The sequence below is a fragment of the Acanthochromis polyacanthus genome, chromosome 8 (assembly GCF_021347895.1).
Source record: "Acanthochromis polyacanthus isolate Apoly-LR-REF ecotype Palm Island chromosome 8, KAUST_Apoly_ChrSc, whole genome shotgun sequence".
NCBI classification, from domain to species: Eukaryota; Metazoa; Chordata; class Actinopteri; family Pomacentridae; genus Acanthochromis; species Acanthochromis polyacanthus.
Window position 1 is genome coordinate 19,928,993 of NC_067120.1, and position 23,191 is coordinate 19,952,183.

Here is a 23,191-nt window from a genome sequence, read left to right on the forward strand (position 1 = left end):
TTTTATACACCTGTGGTCATGGAAGTGATTGGAACACCTGAATTCAATTATTTATTTATTATCATTAACGAGACAATAATATCTAAAAACTTGTATATATAATCTATAACCATGCATGATGTTGTGTAAATGTAACATATGTCCTTTAAGTGGAATTTTAATCTGCGAAGTCACACTTCTACTAATAATTACAACCTAAAAAATAAATCCACAATAGAACAGAGAATCCAAAAAATGTTTAGATTTAGTATTTCAATTTCACAGTTGGTCCATGAGATAAGAGTGGCAAGTTTATTCTATACATATAAAAGGCTGGTTGCACGCGTAATTAACAAAAAAAAACTGTTCTAGAGTTTTTCAGATAAATATCAATTATGGTATTGACTTTCCAGTGGTAGGCCTATACTAGCAACTATAACAGTCAAATAAATGTGGTGTACTAACAAGTACAATATTTCCTTATGAACTATATTGGAATAAAAGTGTCAGGTAGAATAAAGTGGAAGTACTCAAGTAAAGTAAGATTACTGCTTCAAATTAAGTAATTTAACAGTAAATGCACTCAATTACTGATAGATAATATGCAAAGACTTCAAAACAAATTGTACAGTGTGGGAGTTTTTACACAAACAAAAGCAATGTGTAAATGTATGTAGAGTTAAATGCTGCAGGCTTACAGTAGGCTATGATAATAAATTAGCACAAAACAGCAGTGTCACAAGCCAGAAAAAAACATCAATCAATTAATATATGAGATTAATATCAGTCTTGATGCATTATATTGCAGATGGTAACTCTTTCTTTCTAAACTACAAAAGTTACTGTTTTACTGTCTCCTTGCAGTTTTACCTTTTGACTAATTTCATTGCAAACTTGCAATGACAATAAAGAAATTATTTTTTTATTCTAATAAATTCTATTCTATTGTATTTGATCCTGAACGCTGCACACTCTGCATAATGTAGTCCGAGGTTCCATGAAGGCAGCACAGCACACAACTACAATGTCACGTGGGACCATCGTACTTGTGCTTAAAGCTGCTGTCCGGAGTTTGAATCGCAGCGTCTCCCAAAACACTGGTGGTCCCACCCTCTGATTTCGCCCCTTTATTTGTGCACGCGCGCAGTACATGAGAGAAGTGCCCGGAGTGCTGCAGCATCTCGCCTGTTTTGCTGTTTTCCCCTCTTCTACATTTAGTAAATAATAAAGGAATTACGTTAGAATGCTGTATTGAGTCTTGTCCTAATACCAAAATAACATGAATCTGCTAGGACGAACTAGTAAAGTTTCAATATGTGATTACACTCGTGTATCCCTCTCGATGACGTTGTTTATCAAACTTAGTGCATTTACGCGTGTATATGTGTTAGATTGTTTATTTATTTCTATCTAGAGTTCAGAATTGCATGACTCCTCTGACGAAGAGTATGTCCCAGACGCCCCAACATCTTCCTCCAGAGGTCGGGCATCTAAACGAAGCCGTCAGGCGGGCTATGGAGACCGTGGTCGGGGAGCGAGGCGAGCACCCCGACCACGGCATCTAAACGAAGGCGTCAGCCGGGCTATGGAGGCCGTGGTCGGGGAGCGACGCGAGCACCCTGAGCCAAAAAACGTCCTGCAGTCTCTTGGCCTGACAAGCCGTGGGATTGGTAACTTTTCTGGAAGTTGCTGAGCCCTGATGCTCTCTCCTCCACAAGCAAAACAAATGTGCGCGCGGTTGCGTAGTGCGCAGCTCGCCCACCTCTGCATGGGCTTGCTTGCTGTGCGCGTAACCGTTGATTGACAGCATGACAAAGCAGAAGCTCGAACTTGATTGGTCGGCAGCAACCGGCGCTTTTTGGAATAACATGGGGGTCTATGAGAGGAAGGCGGAGCTCAGGAATAAATTTTCATATCGCGTTATACTAACTTTATATTATAGTATCGAACTAGACTAACACATTTAAGCTTTGTTAAAAAATGATACATAAATTGAAAACAAACAGAAACTCCGGACAGCAGCTTTAAAGCAACAGTGACAGATATTATCACCATAGCTCAGCCAAGGAGGTGGAGTTATATGACAGCATTGGTTTGTCTGTTTGTCTGTCTGTTAGTTTGTCTGTCAGTTTGTCTGTTCAAACATTCTCAAAAATAGATCAACGGATTTGGATGAAATTTTCAGGTAAGGTCAGAAATGACACAAGGACCAAGTGATTAGATTTTGGCAGTGATGTGGCCTATAGTCTGGATACATTTTTTTTTTTTTTAATTTCATCCGTAGGAAATAATACATCAACTGAGCATCCTTGGCAGAGTACTGTGATCTCAGATTGCATTTCTAGTTATTATTTTTATTATGGGCTGCCATGTGCACTGATTAGTTGCTTAATAATTAAGTGTTTACAACTCATAGAATACGTTTTGAATGATTTATGTAGAACAACTGTAGTATGCTTTGCTTTGCTGAAGAGTTAACATCATTCCTAATATTTTATTTCATAATACATACATTACATACATCCATTTTTTCTATCTTTTTTCCCTGGAGGCTGTAAATCCAAATGTCTCATTTTCTCTTGTGTTGGAACAAAGTTTAAAATGTGAATGACCATTAAAGATGCTGTCAAACTGTGGGTATCAAGGTCACGATTTTAAATCTAACTTTGGACACTTCTGCTAAGATTTAATTACATGTTGTACCTCATTTAGCAAGGTGCTGAACAAAGATGACCTGCAACAAAGGCTTTTTTTGGATTTTGTGTTATGTTTGAGGTAGGTTGAATGTACAAATAATATCTTTGGATAACTGAACTCTAGTAACAGGTAAATGAGGGAACTATCGTCATGACAACTGAGAAAAATGTATCAGGTGATAAAGCTGAGAAGTGTCAGAAAAACCAAGTGGACCTTGAGCATTTATTGCTTCTCTCACATGCTCTTTCCAAGGACAAGAGTGAACTTTTGTGAATTCAATGACTCGAGAATGAGGCAGTGATTTTTTTTGTATGATAAATTCTTCTGTATTCATATGTGCCTGTTCATGATTTTGAAACATCTTCAGTTAAATCTTTGTCCTAAATTTCTTTGTCATGTCTCACAGATGATTTATTCTAAACTACACAATTCCCCATTATTTTTCCATTCAATTTGTTCCTAGTGACTTATAGCATTGTGTGCTGTCTCCATTTTAGTCAGTTGTTTTAATAATTCCAATTACTGGGGTCCTGGGGCACCCCGGAGAAACACATACAAACATCTGCCTATGCAGATTTAATAGATGGACTTTTTTTTTGTTGAACTCAGTTTTCCATGGATCCTAAATTAAAATGTCACTCGTAGTCATTTTGAAGGAGATAGACACCGATTTCCTGATGTTTTCAGTAGATGACCCAAAGAAATCCAAATGTCCTTAAAATAAGATGATGTTCAAAGTCAGAAATAGAACAAGTAGTTTAATAATATAGGCATCATAGAGCATATATGTATGCTTTATTATGCAAAATAAAACTAAAACTGTACTAAATAATGTGCCGTCATAACATGATCAGGACATTGTGTGAGTGTGGGAGTAAAAACACAAATATAAACATTTTCAAGGCTACAGAGAAGGACGGCTGTGTAAAAAGAAAGATTTGAGGAAGTGTATTCTGTCTCTCCTGTCTCTTAGCATTAGTAAGATTAGCAGTAACAAATCCAACATATATCTCTATGATGTAGCTTTAAAAAAAAAAAAAAAAAAGACATCACTGTTTTTTGTTGGATAACAATGGCAAGCAGATCTCGACAGGACAGATTTGTTGGTAAAATTTTGAGTCATATAAATACAACACAAATAATGTTCACGTTAGGGTACCGAAATGATGAAAAGATTTTAAATACTGATATGGTGGGATGATATGATACTGATATGATATAGGATGAGGGTTCATATTTCAAATCTGTTTTTTTTGTCCTTTTATTACTAATTAAAGGTGGGCGTGGACCTTAGATCTCTGTGCTCTGATTGGTCAGCTGTCTGCTCTCTGATTGGTCGGTTCGGTGGTGCCTGTGCAGTAGTGAGAACGGGTCGTGTTGATTTCAGAAGTCATCATGGCGCTCACTTCCCCAGTCAAAGGTAAAGGGATGTCTTTTACTAACCTTCCACAACGCGCTCTCATTCGAGCTGCCTTTCAACCGAAAAGACATGAATCGGTTTAAAAAGCTGGCGTTGCCCTAAAATTACCTCTCATTTGCTTTTAGTGAACGTTACATGAAGTGTACCGGCGTCGCTCTGTTAGAGACATAAAAGCTAACATTAGCTAGCTCGGTAAAGCTCACTGTACAACTCAGAGCTGTTATATTACCTAACGTCGCAAAGCAGTGTTGTCTGTACTTTGCTCATAATGTCACAACTTTAGCGTACAATATCTGTAACTTACGTTTTATGTAGGTTTTTTCTTATCTCTTCAGGACGTTCACCCGGTAGCACGATAAGTGCTTGGTTAGCGAGAGTGTGGGTTACGATAAGAAGCAGTGTTAGCAGCTTGAACCTTTGCTAGCATATACTGCCTCTCTCACCTTGTCATCTGCTCACATGCGAAGATGACTAAATTTATAGGGATAATCGACAACATTACTGACATTTCTACTGGCTAGATTTGTCTTTGCAGTGCGTGTTTTGACCGTTATATTGACACGGGGGTTGTCGTTCCGTTCAGGACTGTTTTATAGCGTCATTTCAGACCTCCATCGCAGTGACACTGACTGGCAAAAATATCAGAGTTTAGCTTAGGTTTAAAGCTGATTTTGTACTAATTCTTCTTTAACCTGTCTCACAATGCTATAAAGGTTTTAGTCAGCCATCCGGCCCTTCATTTTATCCGAGAAGACAGTTTCTCATAAGGATTTATTGCCACAAGATTTCACAGCTAATCCACTGGTGTTGTTGAGTTTCACATGGTGTATAATGTTCTGTATATTTCCCACGTTGCTTGTTTTGCATTACCCTCATAATTTTATTAATGCACACAGTTACAATGAGAGCATTACTGCAGGGCCTGACAAAAGCTTCTCAGTGTGGCAAGAAATTTCGAGGTTAGGTGTCTGTCACATAAAGATTTCCAGTCTTTCTGGTATATTCATACAGCATAAACTTTAAAAAAATCCTTTCTGCAAATTTTTACAATAAAAATATTTTGGTAGAGTTGGCTGCACAAACATTGTTCTCGTGTCAATATTCGGCAGAGATAAAAGCTTTTTTGTAAAAAACTGGTTTATGTCTGCTTGGGTAAATTGAGCTAAATTGCAGGGTTTTGTTTATCCGCCTGCTTCTCCAGCAGCAGCAATAATCTTCTTTCTGCGGTGCCACACCACTAGTGAACGTGTGTAGAGGAAATGCTGCAGATGGAGAAGATAAGAAACCCCCAGTGGGTCATTCGCGTTGGTGTGTTATCAGATTTGTAGGAATTTTACTGAACCAGTTTTATATGTGTGTTTACATTTAATTGTGAGGGCCTCAACTTTCATCTCAGCATCTTGTGGACATTCTTCCCTTTTGCATTTATTCAGTAAATACACACATACACTGAATACTTTATGTCAAAGATTATTTTGGGGCTAGTCCAGTGTATTGTGTGCAGTTTTTGATCCAGAAGGATCATAAAATGTGTTGCTTTCAAAGGCAGAAACCTGAGAACTAATATTACAGTGTGATGTCCTGTTGAGTAATACTGTGCCAAGACTCAGAAGACTACTCTGTCTACAGAGGTTTCAGTATTTGCTTAGCTTAGTTTTTCCACCAGTTCTTTAACATGTAATAGCTACAAACTAATAACTACTAATAATTACGAATACTACAAAGTGTGCATTAATAAAAAAATGTAGACCTCCTGCCATCTTCTTCAGACACGGCTTAACTTGTGTGCTTGTGTTAAATCATTTGTTTTAAGGAGACCCTCACTGGATAAATATTAGTAACAGTAGTTGTTTCTACTGCTTGACTTCATTTTGAAGTCTCGGAGAATATCCCTGGTCATTAAGCAGAAATGCTGAGGCACATAAAAATTTTTTTGAGGTGACTACATGTGGTAATTTCCTACACTTGTAACATGCAGATTGGTATTATAGTTGCATTTTGATAACTGTTTATTTCCCGTCTGTAGAGCACCCATACAACCATCTAATTGACACACTGAAAGATGGAAAGATCAAGTTCTTCAATCCACATAAATTAAATGATCCAAGATATGGTGAGTTCAGACCTTCAGACTGGATACTTTTGCAAGATATTGTGTGTTTAAGGTCATGGTACACTAGAAAACTGTCAACATGGTGCACTTCTCAGTCACTTTATATGCTTGTGTTTTATGCTGCTGTGTCCCAGAATAGCTCTATGAAAATGTATGAACAGGAAAAGTTAAAATGTTTGTGAATGTACTTACTTGCAGTTTAAGGTTGTTCTTGAATTGACATGTAAGCTTCCATTGGTTTGGTACGTTATATTCTGAACAAATGCTTCATTTCTGTTGATGACTTAAGGTTGTGTAGCAGGGACAGTAAACCGTTAAAAAATAATTTGATTTAATTATATGCTGTTTATTCGGGGAAATTAAAGGGCAGCACCTCTTTTTGTTTGCTTTGTGTAGACAAGCTGCCTCTCTCAATCCGCGTCTTACTGGAGGCAGCAATACGTAGCTGCGATGGCTTTTACACGAAAGAGGAAGACATCCAGAACATCTTGGACTGGCAGCAGCAGCAGAATAAAGCTGAGGTGCCATTCTCTCCAGCTCGAGTCCTCCTGCAGGACTTCACGTGAGTTTCACGCTGTTTTTACATCAACACTGGTCCTCTGTGCTGCAAAACATGAGATTTAATCTGCTCCCTTTAATTAGAGAAATCAGAACAGATCGCTGAGTGGTGAGATGTGGGCAAAACAGGTGAACCATCAACCGTTAGCTTATCAGATTCTTTGTCACCATGATTTTTCCTTGTCTTCTTTCACATAAACAAGTTAGTCATGTTGTGAGCTCTGTAAATGAAAAGCGACTGTGAGTATTATCCTATAAATCGCTGAAGGATGGTTTCTTTTTTTGTCCTTTGACAGTGGTATTCCTGCCATGGTGGACCTGGCAGCCATGAGAGACGCTGTGGCTAAGCATGGTGTGGATCCAAGCCTGGTCAACCCGAAATGCCCCACAGACCTTATAGTAGACCACTCATTACAGATTGATTATAACAAATGGTGTGTGCGTCTATATTTTGTTATTGTATGTTGTAATGTGCTAAAACTGGACACATGTATGACCTTTACAGTTGTATCTGTTTGTTATTTACAGAAAGTTGAATGGTAAAAGTAATAATGTAGTAATTAATACCTAAGTAAGAATGCAGATCTGATTTATTAATTCTGTTAGTAATGTTTCTTTTTTTCCATTTTCCATTTTATCCACAGTGCCATACAGAATGCTCCCAACCCTGGTGGAGGGGACAGTCCAAGCCAGAGCCAGGGTTCTTCTCGCTCAGCTCCCACCAGGCCTCCGTCCAGAGGAGGCTCACAGTGTGGAGGCCAGCGGGGCTCCTGTAGTAAAGCTGCCTGCAGTGACTCTGCTGCTTCCCCGGGTCGACCTTCAGCCTCTGTCCAGCAGATTGAGAACACACCTCTCCTCTGCCCTTTCCACCTGAAACCCGTCTCTGAGTAAGATTTGAAGGACAGAGGGGCTGAAAATGTACATCATGAGGGTAGTTTAATTTAAACAGGAGTGGAAAAACAGACGTCAAATCTGTCAGCTTCTGTGGAGAGGATTTAAGCGGATCTGCATTTGTCTCATGTTGTTTTCGTATTAATGAAGTCTACAAAATGCAACGCTGCATTTTGTCCAATTTTCACACTCATGTTTGTCCAGATTTGTTTTTTGAGGGATCACATGGTAATTACTTGTTTTTCAGTTTTAAATAAATGCACATTCAGGTTAAATGAGTTGAGATATTATTACTGATTAAAACAGAGTTCCCCTTTTGCAGGTTTAGTTTTGATTTGTTCTTTTTTTTCCTGCAGAACTGAAACAGCTGTGAAGAATCAGGAAATGGAACTGATCAGAAACAAAGAAAGACTTCAGTTCTTCAAGGTATCATGAAGAGCAGATGTCATTTTGTATTTCTGTGTCAGACAGTGATCCCTGGGGACACTTTTGAGAATGTATTTTATGCAGTTTAGGTAGTATTGTAATCAGAAGAAGTTGTATTAATAACTGTACCTAAATAAGTCCACATTTTGGCATCACTCAACATATTAAGTCAAAGTTGTCTGCATCTGTCTGCTTTAGACAAAATTATGCAGTTACATTTTAACATTTTTATTCTCTTTACCAAACAGTGGTGTTCCAAAGTATTTAAGAATGTGAACGTGGTTCCTCCGGATGTTGGCGCAGTCCACCAGGTGAATCTGGAGTATCTGTCCAGAGTGGTGCAGGTCCACGACGGATTCATCTACCCTGACAGCGTCGTGGGAACTGACTCTCATACCACCATGATCAACGGCCTGGGCATTCTTGGCTGGGGTAAAACATTTGCAGACCAATATTTCACATGTCAAAAGAAAACTCACGATTTTAGGGAATCAAAAACTATTTGACTAAATGATGAAAGTGATATCACTGTATGTAAGACAGATTCACTTTGCTGGAAGTGCTTCTTATTTCCGTGCTCATCTTTCTTTCCTTCATCAGGTGTTGGAGGCATTGAGTCAGAGGCTGTGATGTTGGGTCAGCCCGTGTCTCTGACCCTTCCTCAGGTGGTCGGCTGTAAACTGGTGGGCTCCATTAACCCCCTGACCACATCTATAGACATCGTCCTCGGCATCACAAAGGTAAGACTCCTTTCTGTTTTTTAGTATGTCTTTCTGTATGAGTCTTTCATCAAAACAAACTAGAGCAATTAGAAGTGGAACTGAACCTTTAATACAATTAATATGCAAATACACTACCGTTGCCTCTTAACGTGTTTTGTGCATTTGTTTTTCAGCACTTGCGACAAGCTGGTATTTCTGGGAAGTTTGTGGAGTTTTTCGGACCCGGTGTCTCCCAGCTATCAGCTCCTGACCGAACCACCATTGCCAACATGTGCCCAGAATACAATGCTACTGTTAGCTTCTTCCCTGTCGACCAAGTCACACTCAAGCACTTTAAAAAGACAAGTAAGTTCCCCAAGCGGTGCTTATATATTAAGAGTTCCGACGTGTACAGCACTGCTTAGTGGGGCAGCCTGTGTTTTCCATCTTGCTGAATATTTGCTGCTGTCCAAGTTCAAAAGTTGTACTTGTAATTGCCCATGTGTAACACAGTACTACGTTGTAATAGCATTTTTTTTAGGTTGGTAATTCACATGTTGTAATTCACCCTCCCAGATTTTGCCCAAGAAAAACTTGAATTGTTGGAGTCTTACATGAAGGCTGTAAAACTTTTCCGAAGCTATGAAGACAACTCAGAAGACCCCGAGTACTCTGAGGTAATCTTTACCTTTGAATCCAGTCCAGTTTTGACAGTAAATGTATTTTTGTAAATTTACCCTGAAAAGTGCATAAAAATACTGTTTTTTATCAGACATAATGTGTTGCTTTTCTCCCTCCAAATAGTTTTCAAAGCCCACAAAAGTAGTAACTATTGTGGCTGTGTTTGCAACAATTAGCCAAAAGAGCAAATGTAAATCATTTTAATTTGAGTAATGAGTTAAAATATAGCCTCTATTGTTTGTCCAGGTGATTGAGATCGACCTGAGCTCTATGGTGCCCCATGTGAGTGGACCGAAGCGGCCTCAGGACAGAGTAGCAGTCAGCAGCATGAAACAAGACTTCCAGAGTTGTCTTGATGAGAAGGTAATGTGCAAAAGCATAAGACTCATATTAGAGCCGACTCTTGTCCTCTGTCAGTCCTCATCGTAATATGTGATTTAGGATAACCAGATATTTGGCGGTTCGGGTGAGCCTCGAGGTTATGATCACATAATTAATGGAGATTCTAGTGCTGCTTTGCCGACATCTTTTGGTGTCCATTAGTTGAGTTCAGTGAAATATTGTAAATGTGTTTTCTTTGGTCCGTCTCCAGGTGGGTTTTAAAGGCTTTCACATCGCTAAGGAGAAGCAGGAGACCCGTGTTCCTTTCCTGCACTGTGGTCAGGAGTACCAGCTGGCCCATGGCTCCGTGGTCATCGCTGCTGTTATCAGCTGTACCAACAACTGCAACCCGTCTGTCATGTTGACTGCAGGTGAAGAACTGTTGTAAATCAGTGATCAAATATCCCATAAAAAAATTCTCTCTTGTCAAATGTGTGAGGCCAGTCAGTTGTTCATTTTTACAAGAATTTCTTCTAATGTGTGAGATTAACAAGCTTTTACCTTTATCAGTCATATATACATTTCATCGTACAGTAATTAAGTCTTCATTTAATGCCACAATCTACACTCTGAATTAGTGCATTAATGCTTCACTGACTCATTAAACTCATGTGCTGCTTTGGGATAACTTTGCTGTGTGGTTTTTTTATGAACTGCACATTTGCATTAACATGGTGGTATTTGTGATTGGCAGGTCTTCTGGCCAAAAAGGCTGTGGAGGCCGGGCTTGTCGTCAAGCCTTACATTCGGACCAGTCTGGCTCCTGGAAGTGGCATGGTCACTCACTACCTCAATACCAGTGGAGTCCTGCCTTACCTAAGCCAGCTGGGGTAAGCATGTGTACTCAATGACTACACACACGCACACAAATACACCTTTAGCACCAAGGCAGTGGCCAGAGATGAACTCTCACTAGCGGTTCTGAGGTGGTGCAACCTGCGCTTGAGCAGTTTACGACTGAGCGGCTTTGGTTTGGAAACAGTTTGCAAGTTTAGTCTTTCATGTAGTCTTTTATATATTGCATTGTCTTTCTGTTATATCGCGCCTCAATGCCTTTTTATGTCTTATGTAAAGTAGTTTTATTGGCTTGTTGAAAGGAGGAATACAAATAAACTGTCCTTGCCTAAGGATGATGAGATTTTAATGTAAGTTTATTGTAACTGCAAGAGCAGATGCTTAAGTCCCCATCAGCTAAAAATTCTGTTCTTCTGGATTGCGCTGACAATTTTACCAAATAAATTTGTTTGTAAAATCTTTTCTAATTATTTGTAACTATTGCTAGCAGAATTAGTGGTTGAGTTACAACATTAAAAACACAAGGCATGCCTGAGAAAAAAAGATGTTAGCAGCATCTGTAGCACTGTGTTGGGGCTCAAACGACACATTCAACTTTAACATCAGTCCTTCGTAAATGTCACCATGACTATTTCTTTATGCACCCAGAGAAATGTATGTTTAGGCTTTTGCATGAACTTTTATGATAAGACGGTTCCATGGTGTAGTAAATATGTGTATCCTACTGGGCCTTGTGTTTTACTTTAATGACTGCAGTGTGCTGTGAAATAGAAAAACATTATAGAAGCATGTGTTATCTGCTGTCAAATACAAGGTTTGTGTGGGAACAAGCAACACAAAAGATACTAAATGGATTTTTTTTCTTTTATACAACACTGATGTCCTTCATGTGAAGGTTTGAGGTGATAGGTTATGGCTGTGCCACGTGTGTGGGGAACACAGCACCGCTACCAGAAGCTGTCGTAGATGCAATCAAACAGGTGAGATCTTCACGATGCTGCATGAAGCTATTTCTGCGACTCATTAATAAAACTGATAATTTCACAACAGTCAGATCTTGATGATGCCTTTTGTTTCAGGGGGATCTGGTGGCCTGCGGTGTGCTATCAGGCAACAGGCACTTTGAAGGCCGTCTATGCGACTGTGTGCGTGCCAACTACCTGGCCTCCCCTCCCCTGGTGGTGGCTTATGCTATTGCAGGCACTGTGGGAATCGACTTTGAGAAAGAGCCTTTGGGTAAGTAAGGCAGCGTCAGGAGCTCTCTTAAGCTGTTTCTGTCAGAGCTGAGGATCATCAGGGGATTTTAGGAATTACACTAAGTGAGCATGTTTTGTGTAGACAGGCATCCAGAGAGCAAGTGAAAACAATGACAGTGTTGGTGGAAATGTTGCAGCTGAATAGAGATTTGTGTTGAAAACTTAAACTGGCAAGACTAGTCCTGGTCCTGTTTTATCTTGTCTTTCATATTCTTTCTTTTCTGTTTAGAACTTCTGTAATGTTCTTTTTTAGATTAGACGTCACATTTAAAAACTTCACTATGGAAACAGGTTAAAGATTCGGTGACAGAAAGAGTGTGTTTTATCATTTGATGAGCTTTTTTCTGATTCTTCAATTGGGCTTCTGATTGTTCAATCAGGTTTTACATCGGAGGGGAAGGAGGTGTATCTTCGCGATATCTGGCCGTCCAGAGAGGAGGTCCAACAGACTGAAGAGGACAAAGTCATCTCCTCCATGTTTAGGGATCTCAGGGGAAGGATGGAGGTTAGGAGACTTTCACTTTCTAGTACAGTGTGCACACAGTAACTACAGCATGAGCAGCAGAGAGTGCTAGGCCTGCACAGAACATATTTAGGACAAAATGACTGCAGTTACACAGACAAAATAATGGAAAATAGACTTAAAGCCTAAAAATACTCTTCAGGTCATAACTAACATACGACAGATGACTCATTACAACCCCGGTGAAGCCTTATTGAACTACATAGAAGCCTGCTGTTTCATCAGACACCTGTGAGATGTACGACGGCTGAAATGCTTTCTGTTTAGGCATTTTGTTACTCCGCCATCTTTGTTTTATGTCTGCGTGTGTTGTGCTTTAAGTGAAGTAAAATAATGTCCACACATTCTCTTCCAGAAAGGGAACATGTTTTGGAACAACATCGAATGTCCAGAATCTGTAGTTTTCCCCTGGGATCACAAGTCCACATATATCCGTTCACCGTCTTTCTTCAGCAAATTGGTAAGTCCTCTGACCTTTTTCTGTTCAAGTTCATTGGCTGTATGTGAACCTGAGAGTAGCTCCTGTGTTCCTAAATTGAACTACCACTACAGCAGTAAATACAGCTGGAATTTGGCAAATGAACACGTTTTCTCCCTCTGTTTTTAAACATTTTTATTTATTTTTGTCAGAGTAAAGAGGTGCATCCCCCTCAGTCGATAGAAAATGCCCATGCCTTACTGTTCCTTGGGGACAAAGTGACCACGGACCACATCTCACCAGCGGGCAGCATCGCCAGGGTCAGCGCTGCTGCTAAGTACCTGCTGAGCAAACGGTCAGTTTCAAGCATCAACCCTCATGGAGAATCATTTTTACTGATAGCACAGTTTACTTGAAGGTGTAAAATAGCACTGGATGAACGTGAGCTTTAAAACTTCAAAGCAGTGTTAGTTACACAGCTTTGTATTCAGCAAGATATTAAGATCTGTTATCAATAATGGCTCACTGAGGGGAGATAGCAGCAGGTAAAGTCTAGATGCTGTCAGTAAAAGGTTCTACTCTTTAAATGAGAAGGTTTCAGCACGTTACCGGAATATTCTTTTTGCGAAAGTCCTGAGAAGATATGATGAGCACAGTCATCCTGTATCCACTTTAAGCTCAGACATTATATATTCCATCCTTTCCTACTTATTGGAGTATTATAGTATTGCTGTTTGCAGAGATAATCAAATGAAAAACACATTTTATATAAAAGAAATTGATGAATGCGAAACAGAATATTCAAATTACAAACATATAGGCAGAATGAACTCATAGACAGACAGGAAAGCCTTTGCAAATCTTGAAATAGTTGATAGAAAACATAGTGACAGCACGTAACGACGATGCAGCTGTTTTCCACTGGGAATTGTTTTTCTGTCATGGCACAAATTCAAATGTATTTTCATGTCTTTTTGAATATCTGGCCTCAGGCTGACACCGCGCGAGTTCAATTCGTACGGCGCTCGCAGAGGGAATGACGCAGTGATGACCAGAGGCACGTTTGCCAGCATCAAGCTCCAGAATCGATTCATCGGCAAAGCAGGCCCAAAGACTTTGCACATTCCTTCAAACCAGACAGTAAGTAGGAACTTCATCAGACCAATGACCTATGCTCACCAAGACTCTGAGTTGTTCTTGTTTGGCCGACAGTCGCAGCTGTCAATCACAGTTTGAGCTGGTTAACTATTGGCTATTTAGGTGTTACACAGCACCTGGGTTGAAGTGGGATGCTAACTGGTTGTGGGGGGCTTGTGGAATGGCAGAAGTAAACGTCTTCATGTCTTAGTTTTTATTTTACACCTCCAAGTTTATTACAACCACAAAACAAGATAAAAAATGGACTTTCACAGAGCCTGGATAGCTCAGCTGGCTAGGTGAGTGACCCATGAACGGGCTGTAGTCCCTGACACAGCGGTCGTGGGTTCGGATCCAGTTCATGGCAATTTACTGCATGTCATTCCCCCACTCTACTACCCATGTTTCATGTCTCTCTCTCTCACTGTCATATACAATAAAGGCCTAAAAAGCCCCAAAAATAATGCTTTAAAAAAAAAACTTTCACCCTATTGGACCTTCAATATTGTGCTGATAACTTCCTCTCTTCTTGTGTGTGTCCGATCAGCTGGACGTCTTCGAGGCAGCTGATCGCTATCAGAGAGACGGTATTCCCCTTATTATCCTGGCAGGCAAAGACTACGGCTCTGGAAACTCCAGGGACTGGGTAGCCAAAGGACCATACCTGCTGGTAAACTACTGCACACACAGTTTGCTCTGGAGAAGCTACACTTTCGCTTCGATTGATGTGACACATTTACATTAGAATACTTTAATTCCGCCACAGGGTATCCATTTTCCATGAATCTGACTTTTTAACAAATGTTTTTTAAAGCCTCACACCTATTGTTTTCTTACAATTGAGTATTATTTGATTTGTCAGCCAGAGGCTTTCTGAGAGGTTGTAGAATCTGGAAATGAGCACAAGATGACTTCACTCGTAACACAATGGCATATTCATTGAGGATCAGTTCCTCTACTCCCTCGCTTGTTTTGGCCAGTCTTCAGCTTCTGTCTGGTTGCAGGGAGTGCGTGCAGTCATCGCTGAGAGCTTTGAGAAGCTGCACAAGAACCAGCTGGTGGGAATGGGCATCATGCCGCTCCAGTTTCTGACCGGACAGAACGCCGACTCACTGGAGCTCAGTGGGAAGGAGAGGTTCAGCATCATCCTGCCAGAGAGCCTGAGTCCGAGGCAGCAGCTCACTGTCAAGGTGAGCAACGCTGCAGACAGCACTAGGATGTAGCATCATATGCAAGGGATTCTTGTCTTCAAGTATTTAGATGTCATTTATCCTAAATCCAGTGTATTTGTCTTTGATTTATTGGTGTAATGAAGGATTTGTTTGTTGTTCTCTTGCAGACCAGCCAAGGAAAGTCCTTTGACGTCACCGCTCTGTTTGACACTGAGATGGACATTCTCTTTTTCCAACACGGAGGGCTTCTTAGATACGTTGCCCGGACTTTGCTCTGAAACAGCCTGCAGCCTGATCCCCAACCTGCTGACTCCATGAACAGCAGCCCCTCTTCATATAGTGTCTTCAGCATGGACGAGAAAGACTCATAGAAGCAAGAAGACAGCTGATGTTTTGTCCATTTGAACTGGATCAGTGTCTGGAGACTTTTGAAACATCGGTCTAATGACCTGTACCCGAGCTGCTTCTAAATCAAGTGACTGTTTCTACATTGGCGACAGCAGTCCTCACAAGAACATGAAAACAAAGAAGAAATGGTGACATTCACTCAGTAAGAAGATTGGATCCTTGACAGCCTTTGAACATAGTTTTTTTGTGTTTAGTTGTTGGCATACTGAGGGGACTTTTCATTCATTGTGGAAGTGAGCCAACAAGAAAGTAATCCTGCTTCTGTTGTCATTTAACTCCCAAAACAATCCTGCCTAGAAGGGCTGAGATGGTGCTAGGTACGATGGCATGAATACGTTGTTTTTAGGGTGCAGCACAGCCTGTTTGTTTTTTTCCACCATCCAAGTCAAAATTGTGAATTTCCAAAATTTGCAGATTTGATGTCAGTTCCCAGTATTTCCTATTGGGGCCAAAACGATCTGATGTAAATTAAGTGCTGTTAATAATTCTTTAATCAAACCTTTTTGTAGAAAGTAAATCTGCTTCCTAATACAGTCACTTTTTATTGTGGAAAAATGTACAAATTCTTTTGTTTGCTGTCATTATTTAGCACTTACATAAAGACGGCTCTTACTACGACTGACAGTCTTCTGCATCACATTAAAGGTCAAATAAAACAGTTTTCCAGCATTAAGAGGTTAGCTGTTTCCACTGTTGGTGCTAAACTAAGCTAATCTACTGCTGGCCGTAGCTTCAATCTTAATGTAAACACAATAGGTATTATTGGTCTTCTTATCTAAATCTCAGCAAAAAAAGGGAATAACTTTATTTCCTATTGTCACAGTAGTCCATTAAGAGACTTGCTGGTTTTATTTTTTGACACCTTACTGAGATTTGGCACAAAATGACTGAAAGTGTAATTGTAGCGCTTGGTCTCTTCATGCCACTGTGTGATGTGTGTCATCGGATGAGATCATCTGTCGGACTTGTTAAATATCGCTAAAGCTCATTGCATGAGGAGATCGTCAGTCCGTCATTACTGAGAATTGGCTTTCAGTGCTTAATCGTTACCCGCTACATCGCAGTTTGCAGATTTGAAGTGAATGGACACCAGCCCTGCCTATAAAATACCACTAACTCCGTGTGTTGAGATCCTGGACTTGTCATTAAGTCATCGTACTTCTTTGTGTCGGCTGTGTGATTTAATAACTGTGCTCTGACTCAGCAGAGAGTATTTTGGTGGATAACAGCACATTCTGAAGTCATCCATCCAGTGTAATATTATCTACAATTTGGACTGAAGCCTTTTGCATTTATGTTTTAAGGAGAGCATGACGTTGTGCTGGCTGTTTTTGATAACTTCTTGATTCATACCTACACTTGTGTGTAAGATGTCAAAACCATGAACTGCCTGAAAGTTTTGCAAAACCGTCCTTCATTTAAAGACTTAGCAAAATGGTGTTTTACTTTGACCGACTGCCAAAACGAGCTGAAACAAGTAGCGAGCATGTGATGTTCTTTGTTCTTTGGGTGCCTCATACAAACACCAGTCTCTCATACGGCTTCATATTCCAGGACATGTCTGCTTTTTAGTTCTTCAGCGAGGCCAGCGCCTGCTTTTAGTTTGCCTTCTTAATTTGAGCAGGTTGCTGTTATTTGTCAGTGATAGCGGGGTGAAACATTGTGGACTGAAGCGCACAGCGGCAGCGTCCTCGTGTGGCATTCAGCTGATCCACTGCTGCCACTTCTGTTGTTTCACTTTAGGCAGGCAACGTATGCAAACCAAGTGTATCGCTGCACACATGAGAGGGTGTCTGTATCTCTGAATCATATTGTAAATAGTTTTTAATAAATGGTAAAGCAAAGCTGGTGCTGTAGCAGTTTGTGAGGAGGACTGTGTTCACTTAAGACATGAAAAATGCTCAGAAGTTGCATAATGGAAAGTCAAGATTTTTACATGTACGAGCAACTCAAAGTCAGAATATGGACATGTGGAAGATTTAATATTTGTCATCTTTGTAATCAATCCCAAAACTGACCCAGGTCGCTAACCAAAATGATGAGTGAGTTGATTAAAATAATATCTTTTATTTGATCAGTACAGATTTCAACAAGCAGAGCTCTTTATGAATGATTTTAAATATTTAAATACCTTTTGTACTGCTATTTCTTGTTACTTATTGACCAAAATATACAGATACCAGTTGATCAAATATTTGCCCAATCACAGGTTGGTGAGAATGTGGTTTTATGTTTGGGGAAATAACATCTTATCTGTGAACTTCATTGACATCTGTCACTAGTGTGAATTGCAAAACCCGTATATACGTAATAATAATAGTCTTGAGGAAAAAAATGTGTTTTATCCAAATTTATTTAACTGCACTATACAGTCATGGAAAAAAATATTAGACCACCCTCGTTTTCTCCAATTCCTTGTTCATTTTAATGCCTGGCACAGCTAAAGGACCAAGGTACGTTTTTTTTTTTTTTTTTTTTTTTTTTTTTTTTTCCTTTATTTACATTGCATTGTATTTACATAGACTTGTCATTTTCCCATTACAATGCATACACATAGCATACAAGCTTGCAAATAAGTTTAAAGGGAGAAAGAAAAAGGAACAACAAAAACAAAAAAAGAAAAAAAGACAACAAATAGGCATATATGCCTAATTCCAAGGTACAATTCATTATAATATATATAACATTCTCTTTTAACCATAAACATTTTAGGCATCGATAACCTTTAAGGTTCTCATTATCTCAAGAGTTTTCACAGATTTTGTGTGGGATACATTTTTCGTTTTCTGAGACCGGAAGTTGTCATCAGCAAGGGTGGAGCCAAACAGAGTACGGTGCATAGACTGTAAATAAATGGGGTTTTTTTTGTTAGTTTTTATGGTCAAAATGAAATATCAAGTGGCCGATCTTAAAATAAATCAATATCGATTTTTCATTTATTAAGTTTTGTGACGCAAGGGGGCGTGGTTACCTGATTGACAGTTTGTCTGGAATGACTGACAGTCTGGAGGATGTAGCCGAGACTCTGCTCTCCTGGATTGGATTAATTCTGATATGGTCACTGGTGGTTTATCGGTGAAGAAGCAGAACCTTTTCTACAGACACTTTTCCTGCCTGTTGGCTTGTTTTAACCATTTTGCTATCTCCGGCTGATTCTACCAGCAGACGCTGAAAGTTCGGTAAGTAGGCTAAATGTTTATTTTCTTACCGGTGCCGCTTTTAATGCACTTCATATGCAACTTTCGTGTCAGATATAATGTGTGCCATGCAGTCCAGATGTTGGTGGAGTTTATTTCTTTGTGTATTGACCAGAGAAGAGAGTTAGCATCCACTAAATATTCCCATTAATATAAATTAGTGATGCTAACCGAGCGAGCTGCTCAGTCGTAGCCTGATTAAACCTAATGTAGCATTAAGCTAACGATGTTTGCATTGTGTTTCATGGAAACAGCTGAAGTGTGTTGTGTTAGTGTAATGTGGTACATTTAGTTAATAAAACTGTGTGGAGACGCTGGTTCACATTAATGTAACGTTTAGAAAACCTAAATGTGATTCAAACAGTAAGGTTAAGGTTCTGTGTTGTTAGTAGTCCTAAATATCTGCTGAGTCTCTGAAGTTAAACTGGAGAAAACAGTAAATCTACTCTCTAGTCATTAACATTGTTTAATGACTGATTCACATGTTGTAGTACATCTTAGTGCAGATTAGAAAAATAACCTCCCAGAATATGTCCAAAATAATGATGAACACTACAGTTAATACATTTAAATTGCAGCACAGATAAGCTGGATAATAAAATCCTCTCCTAAAGCTAAAGTGACTACAGGTCTTTCTGTCGTTCAGTGCTTGGAAAACTATATGAAATAGAAAACCTTTCCAGAGATACTTTAAAATGAACCTCTGCTGTTGATGCTGATACTGTGACATCTCTCTTCATCTCAGGTGTCTCATGTTCACTGTGAGGATCTTCTGAGTGAAGCCAACAGAAGGAAAACCTCATCTGGTTGTGAAGAAGGAGACTGAATGGACGACATCCTCAGTGAACCACTTCCTGTTTAGCTTTCACTGACAGAAGGAAAGACCAATTCTTTCAGCAGTTTATTATTCTCTGTTCTTAGTATTCACAGATTCTATTTATCACCTTTAACTTCATCTCTGCTGCTGTAGCAGAAATACAACAGGGTTTCTGCAGAGCATTAATAGTCATTAAGTTGATTTTGCAAAAATTAAGGCCTTAAATGGCATTAAAATCATTAAATATGATTATCTGTGGCATTAAAATTTCTTTCTGCAGTTTTCAAGAAAATAATTGACAATAAAATATATTTATAGACTGCAATTTGTCAGATATGTGCATCTGCATAAACATGCCAAAGCATTGAGATAATTGTTCCAGCCGGTTGGGTACAATTTCCAAAAACTGCATGTTTTTAAAGTGGCTGGGAAATGGGGAAACACAAATTCAAGCAAAAATGGCTCAAAAACGTGGATTTCAGAGAATGACTGCAGCCCATTGGTGTTCAGGGGTGGTTCCCAGATTCAGAAATAGTCAAATGTAGGGTTTTCATATAAAAATAATCTTTTACAAAAAAAACCCAAACCCATGTAATTTGAGTTCATGGTCGTGGCATTAAAATTTTTACAGTATAGCATTAAAATTGACTGATATCTGCAGAAACCCTGTACAATATAAAAAGTCAATGTTATTTGTAACAGATACATAGCATTAAAACATCAACACATTCAGGTCAAGAGCTTCATTATTTCCTTCACTGCACATTTAAAAACTGCATTATTTAACAATTGTGAACTGTAAAGATGTGTAAACACATAATAAATGGATGAAATAAATAATGTGTTGCTGACAGTGAAGTGTAAAAACTGAACAGTCACAAGACAAGTTGTATTATGAAGAGAGGAGCTTAATCTGCAGCATTATTCTTAATGGAAGGATGAGGAGAACATCAGTGCTGCTCTTCCTCACAGTGATGGAGAGAAGACTGTTCAGACAACCACAGGTAGATGTTCATGTTCTCTGTAGCTCTCAGTCCATCAGATCAGATGTTCCCAATGATCCAGACCAAGGCTGGAAGGAAAAGACACGAACAGTGAAAAGAAGATCTCCAAGGTTCTTTCAGTCCAACTGCTGGAACTTTAATTTATCAGAGTGAACACATCAGGGTATGAATGAAACACAACAGAGTGTTGTATTTTGTCCTACTTTCTAATCTTATAGAAATGTTTGTTTTCCTGGTTGAGGCCAAAGAGTATTTTACTGCCTTAGATGGACAATAAAGTTTATTATTTTTATTCTAATGTATCATTAGCATTAACATGAGCTCCACAGTTATCTGACCGTACACTGTTGTAGAGAAAAAAATGTCTGAAACAAAGAACAGAGATAGTAACTCAGAACTGAATTGTTCTTCATTTATTGAACTGAGAGATTAACATTTATCAGTAACAAAGTTCTGTGGAGGAACGTTAACATAGATTAATTTCTATCTGTTGATCATAAATGAACTGCACCTCGAAACAGCAGTTTCCCTTATGACTGATCTATTATAATTGATCAGCTGTGACCTACACCTAATAGATAACATTGACTAACTGGGATTAGCCTCAATGTAAACACAAAGTTAGGAAACATAAATTGAGATTTGCAGAACAACTTTAAAACACGATGTTAGAACATGTTTATATCAGAGGTTACAGTCTGATGGTAACTTACAGTAACTTCACTGCTTTATATGTGATATTGTCCAGAAGTAGAGAAGAGTGCAACTCGTTACAAAGTTGACTTTAACACTTACCTGTAGAGTTTATCTCCACTTTTGGAAGCTAACGTTGTTAGCAGCAGCGGTAGAAGCGTCCATAAACCGCAGAAGCCGGTAAATGTGGGCGGGACAGAGAGTCCTCGGCTCTGATTCAGTCTGACCAATCACGGCTCCACCCTTGCTGATGACCACTTCCGGTCTCAGAAAATGCAAAACTTGTCTTATTTCGTTTCTGTCTCTTACTTATTTTATTTTTTGTTTTTGTAAATAAAAAATGAAAATCAAAGCATTTTTTTAAAATTGGTATATCCCTTTTTGATCGTGAAAAGGAAAAAAAAGCCTTGTATTTCAATTTTAATTTTTGCCTTTGAAAACGAAAATCAAATAACCATTCGTTTTTTGTTTTTCAATACCTGCTTTACAACGGAAAATCCAATTACCAAAATATACACGGACCTGTGCCTCTCACGCTGCTGCAGCCCGGAGCAGAGGTGTGAACTTCACAGTCTTTTATAGCCTGCTATTAGAGCAGGCTCCTTGGCTACAAGACTGACAAGTCTTGTAGCCAATGAGCTCCGACGTGATTTGCTCAGCAGTTACTTGGGAAATAAGTCCCGTCCACTTTTGTCACCATCGACAACGGTTGGCTGTTTGGCCACGGAAGGCCCACCAAAGTCACTTGATTGGTTGAAATGAGGTGTCAATCAAAAGGTTAGCGTTCAGCAGCCATTTGAGAGATGTAGTTCGCTAAAAAAATGTTGTACATAAACTTACATAAAGGTATGAAGAGATATACAGAGAGTATGGAACGCGCATCGCGACGTGCCGAAGCCGAGCTATTTGTGGATTATTTACTGATTTCAAGACATGTTTTGGACAAAATATTATACTGGCTTGTTTTGTCTGGATGATAGCTTGGATTATGGCCGTTTTTTGTGGAATATTTTCATCTGTGACCAGTTATAAGCCTTCAGAGGTGAGTTGTACACGTTTACGTGATTTGTTGTTTGTTGGACAACTGAAAGTGGTTTATACCGGCGGATTCATGAGAATCTAAGCTTTCCATGGGTGTATAGTGTTTGTATCATCGAGTTTGCAGCTTCGTTCAATTTTGAAAAATGCTTATGTAGATCTTAAAACGGCCCGCCTGCGGGCCGCTGAACCGTAACGGGTTGTTTAAAAAAATAACTACATTACATCATTGCTGTACATGTGTCTAAGAGCAATATTCAGTGGTTTACGTAAGGTGCACGTAGGAACTCTTTATTTCTCAGCTTACTTCTAGCGGCATCCACCAAACACTCTGCTGTGCGGCCCCGAATACCCAGCAATGCCTTGCGGCATCCAACATGTCACATGGTATGTGTTGCTAGGCAACTACAAATACACATTCTTCAATTGCTTCATTGCATTTGTTTACACTTAAACGAGGTGCTGAGACTGTGTCAGTGTGCAGACACTTCTGCACAGTGTATTAACGGATTTCAAAAGGACAATGGGACTTGAAATTTGCAGGACATCGAGATTAAACTCATCAACCTTTCCACAACAACAAGAGGAAGTACCACTACAAGATTCTCAGTAGTGGTACTGGTCATGTTATGTACTTTTTAGTTGTTAAGAAGAACCGATTGGAGTATGTGGCTCAGCAAACATATTACGTCTCCACAGGCGAAAATCCTGAAAAAGCTCATGAGCCACAACTCAAAGGGTGATTCTCACGAACATGGTACAACTTATAGCGAAATTGGAAAAACATTAATTACACAATTTTTCCTCCCCTTTTTCTAAAATAGGATCTCATGTCAATATTCAGTTTGAAATTATAAACTATATTCACATTTTTTAGGTATTTTCA

General features: G+C 39.3%; 1 protein-coding gene and 1 long non-coding RNA gene across 2 annotated transcripts; both read left to right on the top strand.

Annotated features, from left to right (window-relative positions):
* Positions 1–3,938: 3,938 nt before the first annotated feature.
* On the top strand, positions 3,939–17,400 carry ireb2 (iron-responsive element binding protein 2). The gene is made up of 22 exons (XM_022204884.2): positions 3,939–4,096; positions 6,123–6,209; positions 6,606–6,771; positions 7,064–7,201; positions 7,412–7,654; positions 8,015–8,084; positions 8,333–8,516; positions 8,685–8,824; positions 8,980–9,151; positions 9,362–9,462; positions 9,713–9,829; positions 10,059–10,218; positions 10,542–10,677; positions 11,538–11,622; positions 11,722–11,878; positions 12,279–12,403; positions 12,777–12,881; positions 13,052–13,194; positions 13,832–13,979; positions 14,524–14,646; positions 14,981–15,166; positions 15,316–17,400. The coding sequence occupies exons 1-22, from the start codon at positions 4,072–4,074 to the stop codon at positions 15,424–15,426; spliced, it is 2,922 nt and encodes a 973-aa protein (XP_022060576.2). The 5' UTR covers positions 3,939–4,071; the 3' UTR covers positions 15,427–17,400.
* Positions 17,401–18,367: 967 nt separating this feature from the next.
* On the top strand, positions 18,368–20,423 carry LOC127535041 (uncharacterized). The gene is made up of 2 exons (XR_007943672.1): positions 18,368–18,735; positions 19,499–20,423. It is a non-coding gene; the product is annotated as an uncharacterized LOC127535041 (long non-coding RNA).
* Positions 20,424–23,191: the final 2,768 nt, after the last annotated feature.